Source organism: Lepidochelys kempii, chromosome 27, assembly GCF_965140285.1.
Source record: "Lepidochelys kempii isolate rLepKem1 chromosome 27, rLepKem1.hap1, whole genome shotgun sequence".
Taxonomy (NCBI): Eukaryota; Metazoa; Chordata; order Testudines; family Cheloniidae; genus Lepidochelys; species Lepidochelys kempii.
Genome location: NC_136406.1, coordinates 18148399 through 18173101, shown reverse-complemented (window position 1 = coordinate 18173101; position 24703 = coordinate 18148399). Strand labels below are relative to the sequence as shown.

The following is a 24703-nucleotide window of genomic DNA, read 5'->3' as shown; positions in this document are numbered from 1 at the left end:
GTGTACCACCTCTTGGTTTATTCTGAAGTGAATAATACTTTAATTATAGTAATAATGGCTTGGGGGAGCCTCTGCTCCTTGGAAACCGTGCATAGCACTGCCTCATTTTCCACATACCCAGTTGCATCCCCCTCCTACTTAGCTCAGATTCCCAGGGAACTAATGGTAACTTACCCATGCCTTCATCTTTGACACACATCTGTTGTTTTTGTTTCAGAAGTCTTCAGGAAAATCCAAGATTTAAGCAGCTAATTGAAGGGCTACTGGAAACTATCCATGCTTTTGAACTTGACACTGGAATCAAGTGTAGGTATTGCTTGTCTCAAAGGGCCTGCACTGATATGGTAAACTTTTGGGCATTTGTGTCAAAATTATATGTCCAATGCCAAAGTCACTATGCAGAACTCCAAGGGGTGGGTATTTCAGAAGTGTTTCATTATTTAGGGCCGTAAGTTGTAAAGAAAGTCACTCGGGCACTTCTGAAAATCTCACCCCAGGACTTTGAGGACTGTTCTGTGTGTGGAATGACTGCGGTATCTGACCATATTTTCAGTGTTCATCTGAGATATGTTTGTACTTGTGTTAGCTAATTCTGTAACCATGTCTAAAGTCTTATCCTGCTTCCTCTCTTTCTGATGCCCCCAACTCCTCTTACTGTGTCTTTGCTTTCTTCTATTCATTTTTTTAACTAAACTGTGATATAATGAATTTTTAGCCTAATGAGACTGAATTGTGAATCACTGCAATAATTACATTTAAATGTACACTCTCAGTCATGTTGTTCTGATATGAAACGATCCGTTCTAGCACACGGGAACTGGTAGACTTTTAGATACATATTTTTGTTCATATTTTGGAATAGGACTTTCTTATGGGAAGGTGTTTTGATATATGGAGTTGGACAATTCCTCTCAGGTTTTTTAATTGTTTTGTGTTGCTTTAAAATTACTAGTGTTAGGCCCTGATCCTGCAAGCTGATCCATGTGGTCATATCGATTTGCCTGGGCTATTGGTTTTTAAGAATGGGGCTTCAGTAAATTAGTTGTAAGGAATTTCTCATGAATCTAGGTGAGGGGTAGTTTTGTAGTTTAAAATTAATACTAATAATTTGTTCACTGCTAGTCTTAAAATCAATAACTTTCTTTTCTGGGGCTTGGAGCATTATGTACAAGATACAATTGTACATACAGGACTTCTGTTACTGTTGCACATGATGTATTAGTGTCCAGTTCATGGATATTTAATGGTTATGGTGGAAGAAAGTTTACATAAGTATGGCCATACTGGGATCTCTCTCCTGCCATCCATCTCCATCCGCTGACAAACAGAGGCTAGGGACACCTTTCCTTACCCATCCTGGCTAATAGCCATTAATGGACTTAACCTCCATGAATTTATCCAGTTCTCTTTTAAACCCTGTTATAGTCCTACTCTTCACAACCTCCTCAGGCAAGGAGTTCCACAGGTTGACTGTGTGTTAAGTGAAGAAGAACTTCCTTTTATTTGTTTTAAACCTGCTACTCACTAATTTCATTTGATGCCCCCTAGTTCTTATTATTATGGGAACAAGTAAATAACTTTTCCTTATTCACTTTCTCCACGCTACTCATGATTTTATATACCTCTATCATATCCCCCCCTCGTCTCCTCTTTTCCAAGCTGAAAAGTCCTAGCCTGTTTAATCTCTCCTCATATGGGACCTGTTCCAAACCCCTAATCATTTTAGTTGCCCTTTTCTGAACCTTTTCCAATGCCAGTATATCTTTTTTGAGATGAGGGGACCACATCTGTACGCAGTATTCAAGATGTGGGTGTACCATGGATTTATATAAGGGCAATAAGATAATCTCCATCTTATTCTCTCTCCCTTTTTTAATGATTCCTAACATCCTGTTTGCTTTTTGACTGCCACTGCACACTGCGTGGACGTCTTTAGAGAACTATCCACAATGACTCCAAGATCTTTCTCCTGATTAGTTGTAGCTAAATTAGCCCCTATCATATTGTATGAATAGTTGGGGTTATTTTTTCCAGTGTGCATTACTTTACGTGTATGTTTCCTAATATTTTTCTTCTATCATTTCTCAGTTTTAAACAGTCAGGATTTTTCTAAAAAACCTGTAGAAACCAATTCTACTGGGCTCCTGGGGAAGGAAGGTTCCATCATCCAAAGTAAGGGCTACAGAAACAGACAAAAAAGAATTAAAGAACAAGAGCAAGAAAGTCCTACCTTGGTAATTTTTCTCTTCTTTTTATTCTTAATCTCTCCTGCATCTGGAATATCTTCTGATGGCTAATGATTTAGGAATGCAACTCTGAGTTAATTTAAATGAGCCAAAATCCTTATATTGTGTTGGTTTTTAAATGACTATTTGACTGAAATAACTCTCCTTAAAGATGTTGCTTGAATAAAAGGGCTTCATTACTTTTTAATATGCAAGGTTGTAATATATATTAATTGTTGCTGAAATTACTGCTATGAGGTTTTTTCAACTAATGTATAATGGTGAATCCTAAATGAATAACTATTAAAAGGACATTGCAGACTTAAAAAAAAACTATAAAAGAAAATTACTTGACATTGTAATAGCCCGTAATAATCTTGAAAAATAAAAACTTTTCAAATGTTGCCTTTCCACTTCAGTGTATGTCCTGTGAGAGCTGACAGTAGCATGAGCTTCTGTTGGATATTTTTTCTACTCCTGTGCAACTGGTGATGTTGGGGGAAGAACTGATTTTTGCAGCAGAGCTTTAAAAAAAAACCTTGGTTAGTTTACAGTCTACCTAGCCACTGTTTAATTTTTTGGTAGTAAAGTAGTGAATTTGAAGAAAATATTCTTGGCTATTTATAATCAAAGATATTTCCCAAATGGGTGGTAATTTTTTTGAGCCTAAGCTCGTTCCCAGGACCCATTAGGACGCTTGTCTGATCTGCCAAATATTGAATAAAATCCTATGCTAAATGTGGCAGAACTATAACAGAAATGCTTTGAAATGTTAAATGAGTAAAAATTACATTTCTGCTTCTACACCGGAAGAATGTTTGTTAATTGCAGAATGCCTCTCAAATAAATTGGGTAAAGCCACTCTCATGAACTGCACGTTAAAGTTCTGTACAGAGTCTCCAGATACAAACATTCTCCCTTATGCTCCATAACACATCTGACCGTCCTACAGATTATATAATTCAGCCTGACGGTCTTACTTTTGTTTTTTGCAGTAACTACTTCCTCTGTACTCTTTTATTGGCAGGAAGCTAATGCTGGTGCCCAGGTTGCAGACAACATGGTCAGGAGAAGTTCCCTCAGAAACAAAAGGCAGAAATGTGAATCTGGTAAAGCAGTGTACATTGAATTTGGTAAGAACCCCTGAGTGTAAATGTACTAATCTAAAGCATAATAATGCTTGTATAGCACCTTTTGCCTGTGCATTGCAAAGTGTTTTACAAGCAGTTCTCTCTGTTTCATAACCCAAGAACAAGGGGACATTTTAATTGTATTGGGTGGGAAATTCAAAGGTGATTAAATGCTTTTTCAAACAATGCGTAATTAAAATATGAAACTCACTGCCATAGGCAGTTTGTGAGGCCAGGAACTTAACAAGATTCAAAAAGGGATTGGGTAGTTATATGTATATCAAGAATATCCAGACTTGTTAAAAATGATTATGGTAATTAAACCTTGTGCTTCAAGGTTTAGGCCAATCTCTAAGTGCTAGAGATCAGGATGAGACCTAATGTTGGGGGCAGATTATCCCACATCTGCCTACTGTGGGGTTTTGACACCTTCCGCTAAAGCAGCTGGCACTGTCCACTGTCAGAAACAAGATACTGGACTAGGTGGAGTTCAGGTCTGATTCCATATAACAGTTCCTGTGTTCCTAATTAATTTAGACTTGCACCATCCTTGGGAGTGCAGAATTCTCCACTTATAAAAAGGAAATAAACTGAGCCACAGAAGCCTGGGCTGGGATTAGAATATAGCCAGAGCTCCCAACTTAGTCTCATGCTTTAGACACTAGCCAATGCCTTCTGTATTGGATAAAAAATTAGAAACTCCAATCAGAACTTTTCTTTCACTAGCTGGCTCTGTATAAAAAGTTTTAGTACATTGTTTTGTGCTGGGGGCAACAATGTATCTGCACAGAGAAATTAGACTCGGCATAAATTGCTGGCATGATCAAGGTGGAGTTCACATAGCACAAGCTGAAAGAACTTAACCGTGAAAAAGACCAGGGTATAAGTGCCTGTGTGAATACAGCACATTGAAACAATGGCAAATCCTGGTTTGCTTTTTGAATTTTTTCAACCAGAGTGCTAATCGCTGATTTGATTTTTTTCCCAGGATCTGATTCTTCTGAAGATCTTTTTAAAAAAGCAGGTGGTTGTGGGTAAGTAAAAGAGAACAATACTTGGAATGTTGTTGGTATTTTCTAGTTTAGCTCATTTAACCCCTTCCTGTTGGGTTTTGGAGGATCAGATGTGCTGCAGTGCTGTCAGGAGGGACCTACCGCATTTAGCGATGCTAGGCACCTTTGACGGATTTTTCCAAATAGACAGCAATGCTGTAGTAAACATTATTCACAAAACATGTCTGAAGACATGTTTACAGTTAAATCCCATTTCTACCCACATTCTGCACTCCCTTGACAGCTAACAGTAGTGTCCCAGGATTCACATCCATAAGTCGTTATGGAAAATATTATGTTTTTCATTCCTTCATACATTTCCAGATACATTGGTTTTTCCACACTTTCAAAAGGAAAGCCATTCCTAGGCTTCCAATTTCTTCAGAGTAGCCTCCTTGGTTGGATGTATATGATCCCAGATAATTTAATTCATCTACTCCCTCTACAGCTTGACCATTAATCGTAATGTCCATTTGTATCATGTTGTTATTGATCATGGCAACATACAAGCATTTCATTTTTGCCACATTCAGGAATAGTCCTGATTACATGTTTTTACAGGCTCCATTATTCATTGCATTGTGCGCGTGGTTGCAGCAAAAAGTGTCATGTCAACATCAGCATATCTGAAGTCAGTTAAGAAGTGTCCACCAATAGAACCTCAGCTCCTTCCACTTTCAAAACCTTCCAAAGCTTGAATTGTAATAAATTTTGTGAACATGTTGAAAAGACTAGAGGGCAAAATTCACCCTAGTCTCACACCCAGCTCAAAGGAAAACCAATTGCTGCTGTTCACGCCATGTTCTGTTGTTGACAGAAGAGACTTGCAATGAGTTCAGTTCGATGCTTTGGAGTCTCCATGTCTGCCTGTATCCTCCGCTGATGGTTATGTCCGATGGTATCACGTAACCAATGGGTGTTTATACTCCTTGTTTTCAGTTATATGGATATTTGCAAATTTGATCATCTGTGTCTCATTCCTCTCTGAAATCACATAGTTGTGGTGGTAGTTCTGCTCCTATCGTACTTCATGGTATCCTGAATTATGTAGAGTAGCACTTTGCTCATGTGCGATATCAGGGAGCTGGTACAACAGTTACTGCATTCTGTTATATCCCTGTTCTTTGGTAAGGGCAGAAAGATTCCCTTTGTCCACTTGTCCAGCCAGTTTTTAGTCATCCATACATCATTGCAGATTTTCCATATGAGATCAAAACTGTGGACACGAATCGCTTTTAGCAATTCTGCTGATATGTTATTCACCCATGGTGCTTTCCTAGGCTTAATTTTCATAATAACACACCCCGCTTCCTCTCTCAGGATTTATGGCTTCAGCTCTGTATTCTCTTCTCTGCTGCCATGTGTAGTACATGGTTCTGATGAAGGATACAGATTGCCACAGTAATCACTCCACTTGCATTTGATATTGTAATCTTCAGTAAGAACTCTATCATCGTAATCTTTTATTATGGTTGGTCATGGGGAAAACTTTTTAGTAAGGAGACTGACCACTGGGAGAATAGCTTTTTGCAATATTACTGCCTTTATAATTCTCAAGTTCCTTGCATTTTGCCCTATTGTGTTTACTCTTGCCATAAGAACATAAGAATGACCATACTGGGTCAGACCAATGGTTCATCTAGCCCAGTGTCCTGTCTTCCAGCAGTGACCAATGCCGGATGTTTCAAGAACGAACAGAACAAGTCAATTATCAAGTTCTATAACTCCTGTCCTCCAGTCGCAGCATCTGGCAGTCTCGTCTTGTCTGCCTTGAATCCATCTGCTCAATTCCTTTTATTTTCTCCTGCACTCTTCAGTCTTCACGCCTCTCTTTCACTCTGCATTGTGTTTTTGCCAGCTTGAACACCTTTTCCATTAGCTGTAGTGCCATCTGACCCTGGCTTTTTGGAATGTGTGGTTTGGGGGCTTTGAGCATGATAGTTTTCATTTTATTCCAGAGTTTATTCAGGTTGTTCTCCTCTTTCACCTGTGACAACGACTCAGGTGCATTCTTTACAGAAGTCATGTAGTTTTTGTTGATTTTGGACAGGTCCAGATGCAGTGGACCTGCCAAACATGTTATCCTAAGTTTTAATTTTATGTTTGAGGCAAACAGTTGATAGCCTGACTCACAATCTGCACTCAGGAAAATCTTTGTCCATTGAATGCTTGTTCTCCAATGTCCATGTATCGTTACATCGGTGATTTGGATCTTTGTCACACTGTCAGATGACCTCCATGTCTATAAACGTCTAGGATGTTGGGTGAAGATTATGATTGTAATGACTAGATGATTAAACAGCAGAATTCAACTAAACACTTTCCTCTCTCATTTTGTAAACCCAGATCATTGTTTCCCCTTACTACTTTGAGAGCTTACAGCTCCAACTTTCTCATTCAGGTCTCCAGTTACAAGGGTGATATCTTTACTTGGTGTTTCAATGAGTGTCTTTTCAAACCGTTCATAGAACTCATCAATTGCATTGTCATCAGCTGCTGTTGTAGGGACATAAACCTATATGATCAACATTAACTGGCTTATCTCAAAGGCAAATTGTGATGATTCTGTTGCTGACTAGATTATGTCCAAGTACGTACTTGGAGGTTTCCTTGGATAAGATAAATGTAATCACTTTTTCTCTCACTTTCACAGAGCCTGCATAGTACATGGCATACCCATCCATCGTCATGAAATGGCCCCTGCCATTCCATCACAGCTCTGAGATTTCACATATTTCTATCTTGCATCTTTCCAATTCTTTGGTCACAATGGCAAGCTTCCCTTCCTACACAATCCTCATGTTCTAGGTTTCTATTCTGATGATTCATTTATGAAGGTTCGGGTCATTCTTTTCCTTGGTGCAAACATCAGGTACTGTATTTTCCAAAGGATTTGGTACAGCACCATCATAACCACAACAGTTCGTTTTCTCGCTCCCCCCCCCCCCATATGAGATAGTGTAAAATCAGGTACAAGGGGGAAAAAGACTTCAGAAAGGGTTACCCACACTCCGAGGGGATCTGGGTTGGATGAGAATGAATCCTGAAAGATGATGTCTTCAGAGGAGCAGAAATAATAATTACCTGGTAAATAATCTTTGTTTGCTATGGGGTATAAAATAGTATTTTCTGATTATGTCCAAGCACTATTGCACTTGTGACTACATGGATTTTCTTTTTCATAATCCTTCCCAACAGAATGGGACACACAAAATTATTTCAGACTCCACCTCAAAAAGGAGAACGGGAGGAAGAAATAAAGTATGCTGAGAAGGAAAGTGAAAGTCCATACAACATGTGGCCTAGCACGTCAGATGCAGGAGAAATACTCTCATCGGATATCTTAGGTATGTGTGATATTTTTGTGACAGATAGTGCTTATGGACAGGAAGGAAGTTTGAAATTAGAGTATTAATTTTGGCTTCCTATAAATTAAAACTTTCATTTTCATGTTTAGGTAATATGCACACTCAGTACTGTACTGAATTCATTTTTCTTGTTGACTTTGGCTAGAGTGTGTGTAGTTTTGAGGCTAACTGTTTACAGATTAGACACACAAAAATGTTAGACATTTGGTTGTCTGTATCAGACTCAGATATTTAACTGTCTGTGTGCATGGAAACAGAAAAATGAACTCGTTTAAAGGGCAAAACAAATTCATCTCTGCATGGGTTCCTATATCACCCTCATCATGTTAGTATCTGAGTGCCTTCCGTTAGTGCATTAAGCATCATGGTGAACACATGCCACGTGGTTCAGTGTTTCTCCCATCCAATCCCCATATGGAGAATAGTGTGTGCAGTGAACTATATTGGTAGGATTTTGTTTTTGTTTTTAAATTAAAGAACACAAGTTGAAAAAGTACATCTTGCACTTGGAGTGGAAAGTGGTGAGGTTTGTGATGGTCTGTAGTTCCTGTGGGAGCTCATTCCACAATCTCATTTCACGTCTCTGCCTCCTGCACAGACGAGCGTTATCCTTATGGGAAAAGTTCCATTTTGCAGCAGAGTAGTCTACCAGAATTCTCATCCTAGAGCTTTAGTCATCTTTTAGGTGTCCTGTGCTCAAGCCATAGAGCACCTTGAAGATAAGGACAGAGACACTGAACTTAATTCAATTCAGAGAAATTTCAGGAGCTGAAGGGGTTAATGAGGCTCTTTCATGACTGTATAATCAAACTACTCATAAGGAGTTCTGCCTTTCTTTTGCTGGTGAACTTTCTGTTAGTTCCAGATATTCAAACAAAGTCTGCTTTTGTAACTTACTCATACTGGTTTTCGTAATTATATTTCTAAAAATGTGTTGAAAGACTGGCAATTGAAAGACTTATTGTAGTTTAAATGGAATAACATTGTATAGAATAGACATTAAAACTTGATAACATGCCCACCTAAAAATGCAGAAAAATGAATGACTTGGTGTTAATTAGCCTTTGAAGATCAGGGAATAGAATAGTGTAGAGGGAGTAACAAAAACTCTGAAATTAAGTATCCTGGAAAAATGAGAGATGAGCTAGGTCTGGAATATCTTTTGTTTAGTTATCTAGTGAGTCTGGTAGTTGTACCTGAGTGTTCATGTAGGTAGGTTTTTTAAGCTATAACTAGTTTTTATTAATAAAATTAAAATTCCGTGTATTTGCAAACAAAATATTAGCTGTTAAGCACTTCATTATTCCTGTGTACACAAACCCTGAGGTGCTTAACAGCTTGCAAGTCTTATGTATTTTCAGGTGAATGTGGTGTCTCAGAGGAAGACAGCAAAGGCACTTGGAATGGCATCGAAGACTTCGAGGCTGCTCAAGTGAATGTGGCTGAGGGTCATTTAAAAGAGAGCCAGGGCATTTCTGCTTCAAACTCACAGGCAGAACAGCGTGACAGAACAGGCAATGCCAGCTCTTTACTGAATGAGGACACAAGTTTATTCCACAGTGCAGAAGAAATGGATGCTGGGGAAACTCCATTTAGTAGTGAAAACAAAGAGTCTGGCTTAGCGCACAGCTCAGAAAACCAATTAGATAAAAGCAAGAAGTCAGGTAATGGTGTCCAGCATACAGAAGCTGTAGAAACATGTCAACCTGAGAGTAACTCCCTGCATGAAAGGGAACCTGCTTTGGAGAGTCTATTGCAGCCCAAGACTCTTCACGGCAATCCTTTGAGTCAAGTTTCTGGGAAAAGACTGAAGAGAAGCATTCAAAAAGTCAACGAGTGGTTTTCTAAAAGCAATGAGATGCTCTCTTCTGGTTCCTCCCAGGATGCTCCTGCTGGGGCATCTGACACACAAGATGGAGATTCATATTTATCAGACAGAGAGTCCTGTATTTCAGAGAAGACTGACCTGATGGTAAACTGCACAGAAGTTGTGGTGGGATGTGAAAATGATAGGAATTTGTCAAAATCAACTGTGCATAACATAGAAGATAAAATATTTGGGAAAACGTATAAAAGAGAGAGAAAGTCAAACCCTCTTGTCCACACGAGAGAGATGCCACTGACTCCAAAAGTGGAAGATGTTACTACTGATATGAAACCCTCAAGTAATTCCAGAACAAGTAAATTAAAACGGAAAAGAAAGACTGCCTCTGATCTCCAACCTGCGGACTTCATCAAGAAGAGAGATGAAAAGGATCTAAAGAAGCACTCTGAGGGTGTTAATCAGTGCATTGTTGGTAGAAATGTTAGAAGGAAAAAAGGTGGTGAAGGTTCCACTGTTGTTAATGAGAGTCCCATGGATGTGAAAAATGGGGACGATATATCAGCAGAACTTTCCCTCCGAGAGGGGGAATCCATATTGAAAAATGATACTGAGAAAGTAACTTGCAACAGCACTGATGGAAAGCTGGCTCAGGATACCCGTGACCGAAAGAATACTAAAAAAATGAGAAGCTCATTAACGAAAAGAAGCAGACATTCAGCTAGGCCCGTGTGTGCTCTGCAGCTGGTAGTGGATAGAAACTCAAGTTGCCCTGATCAGACTGAGCTGCAGATTGATAGTTACCCAAGTAGTGAAGAGCCAAAAAAAGTTGATTCAGAAAATAAACGAGTCAGACGCAGCAGGAGGCTTCAGTTACTGACTGAAAAAATGACAAAAGAAACCAGGAGAAGAAGTGAGCCAAACGAGAGAGCAAGAAAGCATGCCAGTGAAAGCAAAGATTCCTCCTCTGGATTGCAGATGAATGTGTTGGTCCATGTCCCTGAATGCAAAGACCCTGATGAGCAGCAGGATGTACTGAACCATAGCATACCTCTGTCAGACACTGATCTGAAGGGTAATGCCTTGGAAGTAGATAAAACACCCCCTAATCCTGAAAATTGTTCTGATGGGATGCAAACTGGAAAAGGCCTTTTGTATGACGAAATATCAGTGAAGGATTTAAATGCTTGTTCTGTTGTGCCTGATACAGATTCTCAAGATAACGAAAATCAAGGAAGCCATTCACTTCTGCAGCCTCATTCCACAAATGTGGATCAAGCTGCCTGCCTAGTGCAGAATTTGTCTGAGAATAATCAGTGTGCTGCATTCGAGCCCAAGAACAGAGAGTTGTGTGCGTGTTCATCCAAGACTAATAGACATTGCACAGAAAATGACTTGGAAAGTTTCAGAAACTCAAAGTCACATGAAGCTAAAATCATTTCAGAGTTGAACACAGAAACTGAAGACAGTGAGCTAGAAACACAGTACTTCCGAAATATGTTCAGACATTCAAAAAGACTGTCATTTACCCTTCATCCTAGTCCAGTGAAGGAATCTGTGACTGAAAGCACTGCTTCTGAAACTCTAAGGAAATCAGGTGCTAGCAGTGTAGAATATAGGCATAACAATAGTGACTTAAAAAATGAACCTCCATATGCTAAAAAAACCTTGGGCCTGGATGAGGTTTGTGAGAGAGATGAGCCTAAAACATGTGAATCTGCTAAAGGTATTTCTGGGCGTAGTCCAGGAATTCACTTTTCCAGGGACACCGAATGTGGACATGTTAGTGACGATGGCAAGAATATTTCACAAGTTCCAGATCAAGTGCAGTTATTCTCACCACCAAGAGCAGCCACTGCCAAGATTAAGAGTAGGAGCAGGAGCAGACTGCAAAAACGAAGGCAACCAAAGGAAAAGAGAATTTCACCTGAAATGGTGATAGAAAGTCAATTAAGTCAGAACAAAAGTAACGGAAGCCTAGGTGACCAGAGAAATATAGAAGAGCGAATTTCCCAAAGAACTGATTTAAGCACAATTAATGAAACAGGAAGCAATCAAGGAGTAAAAGCTGAAGAAGCTGAAAACAAAGGGCCAGTATTAAATTTTCAGCCCAAGCCAGTGCTGGTATATCCTGTAGTTTGTCAACAAAGCCCTGCTGAATTTAGCTGCAAAGTAATTGAAAAGAACGGTTATGAAGGGGAATGCAAACAAGTAAAGAGTGATAAAGAACAAGTATCCCAAATTGCCAGCATAGGTGTGCCTGAGTGCTTAATTTCAGAGGAGGCTCTGGAACAGCCCACTGAAGGTACTAGTGGTTTTCCATTGCTGTCTGAGACCCCTGATGGCTTATTGTGCTCTGCTGATGACATTAAAGAGAACATAAGCATTTGTGAAATTGATAGGAAAGAAATTTCTGCGGTATTTGTTAAAACAGGTGAGAGAGCCTCGTTAAGAGAACTGGACAGTGGCAGCAGTAGTTCTAAGTCTAGGTCTCAAAACTTTGTTCGGGAACCCAGAAGACCAGCCTGGAAATTGCAGTCCTCCGAGGAGGATTCTAGTGAAGATGAAGAACTACCTTGCTTTCAGGCATTAATATTTGGCAAATTAGTAAGCACACCATTGCAGCCTACAGAACAGATCATGTCTACAGTAGAGTCTTCATCACCGGAAGAGATTCTAGCATTGCTGAACAGTAGCAGTGGCAATAATAAAGCTGTACAGAAATCGCCTGGAGTCATCTTGAGAGATACATGTGTTTCTCCAAGCCAAGAGTCAGAATGCTCAGTTAACTTATTTTCTTCCCAGTCCAACATGTCAGAAGATTCAACCAATAGACTACAAGAGCTGAAGAAGCCCATAACACTAGCTTCTTGTTCCAAAGAAATGAGCAGTTTCAGTGGAAGCAGAGAAGCTAGTCCAAATGGTAATGAAGAGCTGACAGGAAGAAAAACTGATTTGGAAGATGGACACCAACGAGACCAGAATGTGCAACCAAATTTAGGTACAAAGTAAGATATCCTTGCTCCAATTTATTATTTGTATTACTGGATACTTAGGAGTCCCATTGTGTCAGGCGCTGTACAAACACAGAACAAAAAGACAGTCCCTGCCTCAAAAGCTTACAATCTAAGTAATGTGCAATCAAATCAGAAGTATAAATAAATTTACTTTTCTGCATTTGTGTTCATTTTTGTTTCCTTTAAGTTAAATTCTCATAGTAATTCTTAGAGCAGAGAGGAAATGACTAAAATAGAGCCTGGAATTAATTTGGCCCCAACCCCTGTTGACTAAAGGGCTGAATTTCATATGAGAATTTGATTCCTAGATCTGCTGACAAAACTTCACTGTTCGTTCTAAGGTGGTTTTTCCAGAAAAAATATCCATGAAAGTGGTAGTCGATATCTTTTGCTGTTCAGCTCTACATTACTTACTACTCTGAGAAGTTTTAAATTCACAGGATAATTACTTTTTTTTTTTCCTAAAGATGCTTACATAAGCTATTCTTAGGACACAGACCTAAGGTAAAATTTTCAAAAGCTCTTAAGTTCCATTGATATTAAGTGATACTTAGGATGGGCATAATTAGGACTCCTACGTACTACAGTAATAGAAATAAATAATAATATTTTTCAGAAGTGCCCAGGTGACTTAAGAGCACCAGTCCCATTGGAAGGGACTTGTGCTCTTGTTACTTTGATGCTTTAGAGCAGTGTTTCCCAAACTTGGGACGCCGCTTGTTCAGGGAAAGCCCCTGGCGGGCCGGGCTGGTTTGTTTACCTGCCATGTCCACAGGTTTGGCCAATTGCGGCTCCCACTGGCCGCGGTTTGCCGCTGCAGGCCAATGGGGGCTGCCGAAAGCAGCGCGGGCCGAGGGAGCCGCAATCGGCCGAACCTGCGGATGCGGCAGGTAAACAAACTGGCCTGGCCCACCGGGGCTTTCCCTGAACAAGCAGCGTCCAAAGTTTCGGAAGCACTGCTTTAGAAGATCACTCCCTTAGGAGCCTATGTGCTTAAGTCACTTCTGAATATGGGACTTTTGCTCCTTTAGTCATTTAGGTGCTTTTGAAAACGTCACCCTTAATCTCTGTATTGTGAACGTACAGTGATGGGCCCCGTGGTGAGTGAGAGATGTCGTTGTTGTTATTAGTAGTACTTTTTTATATATGAATCATAGCTTTTGTTTTTCAAGGTGAAGCATCCGGATATGACAGTGAAGCCAGTCACCAAGGAGATTCTTCTGGGCTGTCCTCCCAGGGTGAGATCCTTACCACACAGGTATGCAAGTTCATGCACTGAGCTCTCTAACTGTTTAACGCACTTTCCAGATATGGTTGGATAGTATAAAATCTAGGAACTAGACAGTCATGTGAAAATTATGGAGCTACCATCACCGGAAGCCACAGATCTACAGAAAAGGTGCGGTTAGTTTCAGCTACTAAGCTATCCAGAATTGCAGAGCTGCTTTAATGCTGATATTTGTCAGATTTTGCCTTATGCATTAGCAACACATTCTACTACAGATTGTTCACCATATAGCATTAAGATTTTGATGCTTAATTGTGGGTGGTGTCTGTAACTTCCCTTCTGCATTTGATTAGTGCTGGAAACCTGTGCTTCAGACACCAAAGGTTTGCATTGGTAGGAACTGATGTTGGATTTATGGTAAAAAGGCTTTTAAAATTATAACCCTGGTTAACTATTATTATCTGATTCCAGTTGTCTGTGGGGAAAGAGGTACTGGATTGTTATGGTGATTAATTAGAAGCACAAAGTCTTTGCCTTCTTGGTCACTGATTCCAGACCAGACCACGTTGAAAGAGTGGTCTGGGTCATTTATACTGGCTGGTTGACCTCAGTCCAGTTTCCAGTGGACAGGTCTCCACACAGAACTTCCCCTTGGCCTCCTGTCACACCCTGTTGGCTGTCTCAGCAGAGAATCCAAGGAAGAATAAACTTAATCTTTCTGTTGTGTGGGTGGCCCTTCCATGTTCAAACCAGTGTGTGCTGCACTATTGCAAGTCATAGTTTGTACCGGTGTAGCACAGCTATGCTGTGGGTTTACAGTGGTGCAGCTTCATTGGTGACTGAGGCCTTGTCTACACGATAGAGTTAGATCAACACAAGGCAGTTTTCATCGACCTAACTATGTAAGTGTCTGCACTAAAATTTTGCTTCTGCGATGTAACTACCTGGCTACGCCGACTTAATAACTCCATCTCTATGGAGGCATAGAGTCGACGTAATTAGGTCAGTGCAGTGTTGGTGTAGACACTGTTTTTCTTTCAACAACTGTTACTGGCTTTCAGAAGCCGTCCCACAGTGCCCCACACTGACAGTACAATCAATACAAGTTCTGCCGGTGAGGATGTGCACCGCTGACACAAGGAGCCAAGAGTAGACACGCACAAGCAATGTAATTACTGTGGCGGCTGTATGCCGAAGTAAGTTATGTCGACTTAATTTTGTAGTGTAGACATGCCCTGAAAAGCCCAGTGTACACAAGTCCTAAGAGCTTTGGGCTGGACTTGATGAAAGAGTTATTCTCATTTCTATCTTGGTCAGTGATGCAATAACCAGAAAGTTCCACATGGTGGCAGTGGTGGAACTGGCAACGTAATAGCCACTGTTGTTATAGAAACCACCTCTGTCCAGCTTGGGAAACTGTTTATAAAAGCATCCTTTGAAGCCATGTATTCTGTGAGGCGTAAGAAGGTAAATGGCATATTTTTAGTAGAAGGCACAGCAGTTTTCAAGGATCAGAGACAGCATTAAGAAGGGAAGGGATGCAATATTTTCCTATTTGAAAACAGCTGTTGGGATTCTGAGTTATAGTGGAGAGCAAACATAAATTTTAATTAGAGGCTCTGTACTACCACTTTCTAAATAAAAGGAGTACTAGTGGCACCTCACGAAAGCTTAAATAAATTGGTTAGTCTCTAAGGTGCCACAAGGACTCCTTTTCTTTTTGCGAATACAGACTAACATGGCTGCTACTCTGAAACCTTTCTAAATAAAGTGGCCTATTAACCCTTCATGTACTAGGCTCAGTATGCCTGGAATTCATGTAACAGGGACCTTTGCCACTGCTGAATAAATAGCATGTGCAATTTAGGACCAATTCAGTGGGCATGCAAGGGCCATTTTGTTAGACGTGTTGTCTTAGGGCATTCAACAGGTTAAGATGACTGGAAGGAAAAAGTAGTAATCGATTATTGGAATTATGTAAATCATTCTGTAGAAGCCAACGCCTGTATTTGCTGCTAACTGCGAGGCTGTGATAACTTGGAGTCTGTTTCAAAATGTTTTGCAATTGCAAAGTGAATGTATTTTTTTTTTCTTCTGCCATGACATGGTTTGTTTTTACAATAAAAACTCAGTAATTTCCCAAGCACCCAGTATGTAAATGAATTACATTCAGTATGTTGAATCAGAATTGTTCTGCTGTGGTTCCATTCACAACTATTTGAATAGAAGTTATTTTTTACTGTTTAGCAATTGAGCTGACTCCTGGTAGCACAATGTAGTTTCTTCTATTGCAGCAGAAGGATGCCATGCAAAACAACTTAAAAGAACTTCAACAGGAAATGGCTGTACTTGAGGCCGTGCTGGAAGAGCATGGAAGCCAGGACTTTGAATTCCCAGCCCCACACAGTGAACTGCCTCTTTCCAGAGTGGAAGGAACACTCGCAGTGGGACAAACGAGACCAGCTAGAGGTAACAGAACATCAAAGAAAATTATTTTTAACCTTTGTTCCAAACAACTTGCTGAGAATCTCATGATTATTTTTCCCCCCAGGAGCTGAGGTGTTGGGTTGAGCTGGCTTAATCTTAATATAGTTTTGCTTAAACTCAATTATTCAGTGAAATGCACAGAATATAATAGTGGCGTTTTTGTGCTTATATGATTTACGTGGTAAAATTCATAGGCTACAAAACACGCACTTGTCTGTTCCTGACTCTCATAAAATGATTCTTGCTTAAGATATTTTCAAAAAGAAATTAGGTAGGCCTCATGGCTTAGCAATACTGATCCATGCTGCTTGTTTTGTGGGCATTCGTTCCAGTCTGACTGTCTTTGGTCCCTTGGATGGATGGGGGCTGTGAGAGCTGCTAAATCCTCCAAGAGGTCTCCACCTTCTCTCACTGTAGGACTGTGCTTTGGCAAAACAGAATGGAGTCGATTTCAGTATCGCTTGGCTGTAGGTGGTGATGCAGGACAGGTCCAGACTGCTGACAGGTAGAGAGGGAGGAAGTAGATGTTTTATAGTGGAGTGTAAATTCTCTGGACAGGATGTGAACAGAGTCCCTCCTTGGGGACTGCAAAGAAGAGCACTGACTCTGAGAAGTATTTAAATCAGGTGTGGGCAAACTATGGCCTGCAGGCTGAATCCGGCCCACCCGCTGTTTTAGGCTGGCCCTCGAGCTCCTGCTGGGGAGTGGGGGCTGGGACTTGCCCCGTTCCGGTGCTCTAGCCGGGGAGTAGGGTCAGGGGGCTGCTCCACGCAGCTCCTGGAAGCAGCAGCATGGCCCCCCTCTGGCTTCTGCACGCTCCAATGGCCCCCTCTGGTGCTCCAATGGGAGCTGTAGGGGCAGTGCCTGTGGACGTGGCAGCGTGCAGAGCCGCCTGGCCCTGCCTCCGCATAGGAGCCGGAAAAGGGACATGCCACTGCTTCCATGAGTCGCTTGAGGTAAGCACTGCCTGGAGTCTACATCCCTGAGCCATGCCCCAACCCCCTGCCCCAGCCCTGATCCCCCTCCCACCCTCCAAACCCCTCGATCCCAGCCCGAAGTACCCTCCTGCATCCGAAACCCCTCATCCCTAGCCCCACCCCAGAGCCCGCACCCCCAGCCAGAGCCTGCACCCCAACACCAGGCCTGATCGCCCTCCCACCCTCAATCCCAGCCCGCAGCACCCTCCTGCACCCCAAACTCCTCATCTCCAGCCCCACCCCAGAGCCCATCCCCCTGCTGCCAAAGTCCTCAACCCCCGCCCCCCGCACTCCGCCACCCCAGACCAGAGCCCCCTCCTGCACCGTGAACTCATTTTTGGCTTCACCCCAGAGCCCCCACCCCCAACCAGAGCCCCCAGCCCCAATTCTGTGAGCATTCATGGCCTGCCCTACAATTGCTAGTCCCAGATGTGGCCCACCCCTGATTTAAATTGTCGTGGGAAACTTACCGTATGAATAATACGCTGAGGATAGGGTGAGGCCCCCTGCATGTGTGTATACTAAGGAAAGGGCTTTAGTTAGGCTTTTGAATATGACATTTCAAAGAAATTCATAGATTTTAAGGCCGGAAGGAAGTATTGTGATCATCTAGTGTGACCTGCATAACACAGGCCAGAGAACATCCACCAGCATTTCCTACTTTGGGCACAGTAGCTTGTGATTGCAGTAGCACGCTTTTAGAAAGGCCTACAATTCTGATTCGAAGACTTCAAGTGATGTTGTATTACCACATCGCTTGGTAAGCTGTGCAATGGATAACTGCCCTCATTGTTTAAAAATGTGTGCCTTATTTCCAGTTTGAGAGACTTACTTCTGCCCGTTACCCCTCCTCTTTGAGGGCAGCTGGAATAATCTGTATACTAATATGTGTAATAAAACCTTGTGTTCAATTCATTATCCTGTCAAAATTTACTGGCTGTGGGAATATCACTGCAGGATTCTTTAAGGTAGGGTCCAGAAGTGTTTTTCATCACTGCTACAGGGGGCCAGTCAAATGGCACAAACAGCCTATGGTTTCCTGATCGTTCTTTCGGTTGGTGTGGCTCGCATACAGTGTGCTGTGCATGTCTTTGGTCTTGTACCTATAGTCTTTCTAAGAACTGAAGTCTCTTGTCAGTGCAATATGCTATGGCTACACCAATGGCTCTGCTGCTCATGTGTTACTAAGTTAATTTTTGTTGTTGCTCAGGAGTTCATGGATGAAACACTAGAAGAGTCGGTTGCCATGGTTAGTGGTTTAAAGTGTTTTTCCATCAACATGTTGTTTTGTGGCTGTCTTGCGTTAGTTCATCTCCTAGATAATAAAGCCCACAGTCTTCTTTCAGTAAGCAGCACAGTGCTCCTATTTGGTGTATTTTCTTTGACTCCAACTAATTGCTGACTCCGTTCTAACACTGAGCTCCTTGTACACGGGGATTTAGAGAGCTAACTCTAGAATATCTATGCGGTATCCTGCGTCTGCATCATCTGTGCCTTGAGGTCCGTAAATAGATGGTTTCTCTCTGGCTTGCTCCTTAAAGGCTTTGGGCATTTAGCTAAGATGAATCCCCGCTGTCGATTTATTGTGAAGGAGAGGTGGGCCTAGGTGAAGCCACGATGTTACTTTAATGCCTTGACTTCCTACGCGTGCACTGCTGCATAGTTTGTGTCGTTTTATTCCTCCTTCCCACCTACACTAATAGAGGGAGGGCTTTTGTTGGAATTTAGCATTGTTAGGTTTCTGTTTGTGTTTTGGAGTCCTTCTCTCATAGTACAAGGGACACTGTCGCCTGAGAACCAAATTTCTGATACTTGTTTTTCTTTCTTTTGTAACCGTTGCACCTTAAATACTAAACTGAAAGAAAAAATATTTTTTGTTCAGTTTGTTTACAGTTTGCATCAGACAGAACTCTGGGCAGAGTCAGTCAATTGACAATTTAATTTCCTAGTTTCATACTCAAGGGTGAGGTCACTGTACTAATGTACAGTTCCAGGAGCCTGTGTGTGTGCTCTTTCGCAGTCATTCTGTGAACTTGTAACTGTGCAATGTGCTTGCATCCCACAAGGTGGGCATAGAGCTCTTCCCTGTGTATCACAATCAGTGGAACTGAAGTCAGAGGACACATGATCCCTGGAGGGACTGTTATTGAGGGGACAGCAGTGGAGCGGGTGTGTCCCCGAGTTAGACTGCAAGCAACTCAAACTCATGGCCAAAGCAGGCCACCAGGCTTAATAAAGTTCCATTTATCCAACTTAACCTGCATTCAGCTTCACTCATTGTGAATGAAACACCCTGGACTCTTCCAGAAAGCGGCGGGGGGGACTGTAGGTACAAAATGAAGCCAAAGAGAGACCAAAAGAGGTAGGGGCAGTGGGGCCCGGCAAAGGCTCCAGGGCACAGGCAGGGGAGCAGGTCACACAAATATCAGGGAGCAGTACAGCCTGCATAAAATTAAAAAAGGAAAAAAGATACAGTACAAGTTAAAAAATGACCAGGTTGAATCACTTAAAGGCACCCTTTCAGAAACTTGGGTTTAGCGGTTGACAAATGTCAAGAAGTCGAAGGGCTTGTTTACATGGGCCCGCAGTTCAGACTACACGGGTATGAACAGCCGTGCACGCCAGAGTGCTGGGCTGGGACTGCCTCCCATGGACGCTTCTGGTGTGAACTGAAAGGTACTTAGTTCACATCCCGTTTGCAACGATAATGACAGCGATGGAAAATGGAAATTCCAGTCACAAATGTGCCTGGAACATAATGGCTTTTTAATTACTGTTCATAACCCTTTCCTTTTTCCATTTGAACAGACTATTCAGCTGCTGTGTGAGCAGTCCTCTTACGTTTTGAGTTCAAAAATATCCTGTACTTTAGGAATATAATTCATGTGATTAAACTTCTCCTATGTCTCGTAACTGAAAAGCGTGTTGACACTGGTGGGCCTAATTCGGTATGAGAGACACATTATTCCTGGTGGAGCTCACTTTGGAATGAGTGTTTGTGTGACATTTCTAAATTCAATAAGCCAAACTCATAAGATAACTATAAATACAGTGTTTGAGGATTAAGTTGGGAAATCCAATGATTAGTTTCCTTCAGGCTAGAAAGTGACTTAAAACAATTTTAATTAATGCAAACCTTGTTTACGTTGTCATGCTAGAATATGGATTTCAGGCTTTCTCATAAAAGCTTAAAACTGATTACAATTATTGATGGTTTGTTAAAAATTACAAGCATCTCCCAGCCATTAAGTATTTGCCTTTCTAAAACACTTACTGGTGAACAGAGATACGTTAATATGTTTTTGAGGCTTTATAAATAAAAAGTGTATAAAATAGCAGAATTTTGCCTTAATGTTTCTACTTTTCCCTATTATTTCATCCTTAGTTTCACCTAACGCATCAGTTGACACCTTGTTTTTGTAAATTATTGAATATATGAAGTTTGCTATGTTTCAAATGGGGAAATATTTTATACACATTTTGATTTGGGGACATTGGGATTTTATAGTCTGTAAGACGTAACTTTTTCTTTTGCAGGGGTCAGAAATTAATATGGTTCCATTTTTTTCATGATAAGTGCTGCATTATAATTCTGCAGCATACTGAAAATTACGTAAAAACTAATCTCATTTCATCATTATTGACAGTAAAATGTGCTACTGGCACTATAGTTCGCTCAAACCGTGTATTGTTCGTATGTAGCTGTGTGTCCTTAGCCTAGAAAATTGTTCTTTTTCAGTCATTCTTCTGGTGATAACGGTTGCATATGCCTGTTGCTTTACTTGATGTTTTCCATTTTTTTTATCTGGAATACTTTCTGTTTTAAAACAAATCTGATTTGTCTCAAGGTTGCTGCTTTAAAGAAATAATTGAATTCTTCCCTTAAGAACAAGGTTGAAAACACTAGTGTTTTTATTTCTCTTGGGTTTTTGTAAATATTGTTTTTCTTTTGAAGGAACAGCATTAATTTCAGAAGTAAATCTTGAAAATCACAAAATCAGCAGTTCAAAGGGACTTTCAGCTGATGGGTTCCATGTAATGCCAAGTGATCATTCCAACACAAAAAATAAAGAGCTAGAAGAAGAAGGGTAAATGCTTTTTGTTTGTCATTTATGGTCTTCTACGAACAATTAGCACCTTGAAGCAGAAAGGCTGCATTTTGTTAGTATTTCCTTGATTGGCGATTCCATTTCTAGCCAAAATAATTATTTATTTTATTTTAGATATCATGTAGCTTGTTCTGTCATCTCTGTTTAATGATAGACACGCAAACTATTTCAGTGATGCAGGATTAACCCTTTTGCAGCATGCATACAGGAAACCGGAGTTTAGAGCAGACTTGTTTTTCCGTCTTTCGGGATAGAGAAGTAGGGGCTGTTCTTGTGTTGACTGTGTAGAGATCAGTGGGACCTGGAAGTTTCTTTTCAAGGCCCTCCAGTCTATCAGTTCAAGTAATAGGGATAAAATCCTGTCCCCACTTAAGTCAATAATTGACTTCAGTAGAGATAGGATTAAACTAGAGATGGACTATTCTACAGAAGTGTGATTAGTTTACAAACGATCCATATTGTATTGCGCCCTGAAGTTATTTATGGCCAGTGCCTTTGGTTAGTAGAAAAGGAAGAGTTTGGCTTTCATTTTTAAATGAAAACAGGCGCACACCGTACAAATAATTGAAGGGTGTAAACATCAGGGAAGAACAAGAAGAATTCAGGTTGATCTGAGGAAATGTAATTACAAGTAACAGAACCAAATTGAGTAAAGGGGAAAACTTCAGGCTAAATATCATGGAAACTTGCCCCAGCAGTGAGATTTTCTAGACTGGAATAACAAAGCCCCATCAACTAGATCCTTTAAATTTGTACTGTACAAAATACTAGAAAACAAATTGTAGGGAGCAAGTCGCCATTGGGCTTTGGAGGTGTTTAGTAGGTCTCTTCCAGCACTAATTTCTATGATGTGTGCCCAGAAATAAAATGTTAAAACTAAAATTACTGGCAGATACTCTGTCTGTAATAAGATGTAAGCATAGGGAAGACAAACCTCTTCTATGTAACTAAGTGCAGGAAGATAGTTTGAAATATTTATTTATTCAATCACCCTTGTTTAATTACTGTTTGGTGGTTGATTGTGTGTTTCCTAAATGTAAGCATACATTGCACATGTCTGTCAAAGACAGCTGGGAGATGAAATAGGAACTTGAGGTATTGGTTGGAGGAGATAGGGGAGAAAAGATCAATTGGGCTGTCAAGGGATTAAAAAAAGTAATTGTGATTAATTACGCAATTAAAAAGATTAATCGTGATGTTAAACAATAATAGAATATCATTTAGATATTTTTGGATGTTTTCTACATTTTCAAATATATTCAATTACATCACAGAATACGAAGTGTACAGTGCTCACTTTGTATTTATTTTTATTACAAATATTTGCACTGTAAAAAACCAAAAGAAATAATATTTTTCAGTTCACGTAATACAAATACTGTAGCGCAATCTCCTTATCATGAAAGTTGAGCTTAGAAATGTAGAATTATGTACCAAAAAAGGGCATTCAAAAATACAACAACGTAAAACTTTGGAGCCTATACGTTCACTCAGTCCTACTTCAGCCAGTCGCTCAGACAAACAAGTTTGGTTACAATTTGCAGGAGGTAATGCTGCCCGCTTCTTGTTTACAATGTCACCTGAAAATGAGAACAGGCGTTCGCATGGCACTGTTGTAGCCGGCGTTGCAAGATATTTACGTGCCAGATGCGCTCAAGATTAATGTCACTTCATGCTTCAGCCACCATTCCAGAGAATATGCATCCGTGCTGATGACAGGTTCTGCTCAATAACAATCCAAAGCAGAGCAGACTGACTCATGTTCATTTACATCATTTGAGTCAGATGCCACAAGCAGAAGGTTGATTTTCTTTTTCAGTGGTTTGGGTTCTGCAGTTTCTGCATCTGAGTGTTGCTCTTTTAAGACTTCTGAAAGCATGCTCCACACCTCGTCCTTCTCAGATTTTGGATGGCACTTCAGATTCTTAAACCTTGGGTCAAGGGCTGTAGCTATTTTTAGAAGTCTCACATTGGTACCTTCTTTGCATTTTGTCAAATCTGCTGTGAAAGTGTTCTTAAAGCAAACATGTGCTGGGTCGTCATCCAAGACTGCTATAACATGAAATATATGGCAGAATGTGGGGAGTTCAGTCACAAATTTAATTAATGCATCAAGAAGCAGGCAGCAGTATCTCCCATAAATGTAAACAAACTTGTTTGTCTTAGCGATTGGCTGCGCAACAAGTAGGACTGAGTAGACTTGTAGGCTCTAAAGTTTTACATTGTTTTGTTTTTGAGTGCAGTCATATAACAAAAAAATCTACATTTGTAAGTTACACTTTCATGATAAAGAGATTGCACTACAGTACTTGTATGATGAAAATTGAAAAATACTATTTCTTTTGTTTATCATTTTTACAGTGCAAATATTTGTAATAAAAAATAATATAAAGTGAGCACTATACACTTTGTCTTCTGTGTAATAGAAATCAATATATTTGAAAATGTAGAAAAACATCCAAAAATATTTAATAAATTTCAATTGGTATTCTATTGTTTAACAGTGCGATTAATCGTGATTAATTTTTTTAATCTTAATTATTTTTTTAAATTAATCATGTGAATTAACTGCAATTAATCAACAGCCCTGATATATTGGTCCTGTGAAATCAGCAAAGATTTCTGTTCTTTTTAAGGGAGACCCAGGTTCTAGCAAAGTTTCTGGAACCTAGGTGCATGGAGAAAAGACCAAAATTAAGTTTGTTTCACAAGGCTGGATAGTGTGGTGAATACAGCTGGTATGTTGTTAAGCAGCAAGCTATTAGCATTTATCCTTTGGGGTTAGTTTGAGAAAATTTACGTGACGGTTCGACATGTCGACATGCAGTTTTTTAAAATATTTTAATCAATTTGAATTCAACAGTACTGCTTTTGTGCCTTCATACTAGTTCTGTTCCTAATCATTCCCCAACATGTAATTCCACTGTTGCTATCCAATGTCTCTGATAGCTAAGGAGATGATAAATTGTTCATAATTCTTTTCTAGTTTGAGGTTGCCTGCTTTACAGCTTTCCCATCCTAAATCCCATCTTTTTAAAAAAGAAGCTCTGGAGCAAGGCCACTGGTGCCCGAGCCTTTGGAAAGCCAAAACTCGCTCTCAGGAGGGCACATTTCAGCGGGTTGGTGCGGCAGTGCTGCTGGAACAAGAGGCAATGAAACCATGTAATCGGTATAGACTTGAATCAGGTAACTCAGAGGACTGATCAAACCCAACATCTGCCTTTTGGCTTCTACTTGTACCCCAGTCACTGGTCTGGGTTATATCTCCATAATGAGAGAGATCGTGAA

The 24703-nt window shown here is 40.5% G+C and overlaps 1 protein-coding gene across 6 annotated transcripts in view; it reads left to right on the top strand.

Annotated features, from left to right (window-relative positions):
• Positions 1 to 24703, top strand: part of BRCA1 (BRCA1 DNA repair associated) — a 50845-nt gene that overhangs the window by 8531 nt on the left and 17611 nt on the right. For 5 of the 6 annotated variants that reach the window (XR_012156404.1, XM_073326066.1, XM_073326067.1 and 2 more), the window contains 10 exons: positions 218 to 306; positions 2089 to 2234; positions 3253 to 3358; positions 4344 to 4389; positions 7606 to 7754; positions 9137 to 12598; positions 13787 to 13872; positions 16137 to 16311; positions 21262 to 21394; positions 24402 to 24601. Coding sequence is in view for 5 of the 6 variants with exons in the window: in XM_073326066.1 (XP_073182167.1) it covers positions 218 to 306; positions 2089 to 2234; positions 3253 to 3358; positions 4344 to 4389; positions 7606 to 7754; positions 9137 to 12598; positions 13787 to 13872; positions 16137 to 16311; positions 21262 to 21394; positions 24402 to 24601 (4592 nt within the window). In the remaining variant the exon portion in view is untranslated. Of the gene's footprint in view, positions 1 to 217; positions 307 to 2088; positions 2235 to 3252; positions 3359 to 4343; positions 4390 to 7355; positions 7495 to 7605; positions 7755 to 9136; positions 12599 to 13786; positions 13873 to 16136; positions 16312 to 21261; positions 21395 to 24401; positions 24602 to 24703 lie in introns of those variants that run through there. The other variant, XM_073326070.1, reaches the window with a different exon arrangement.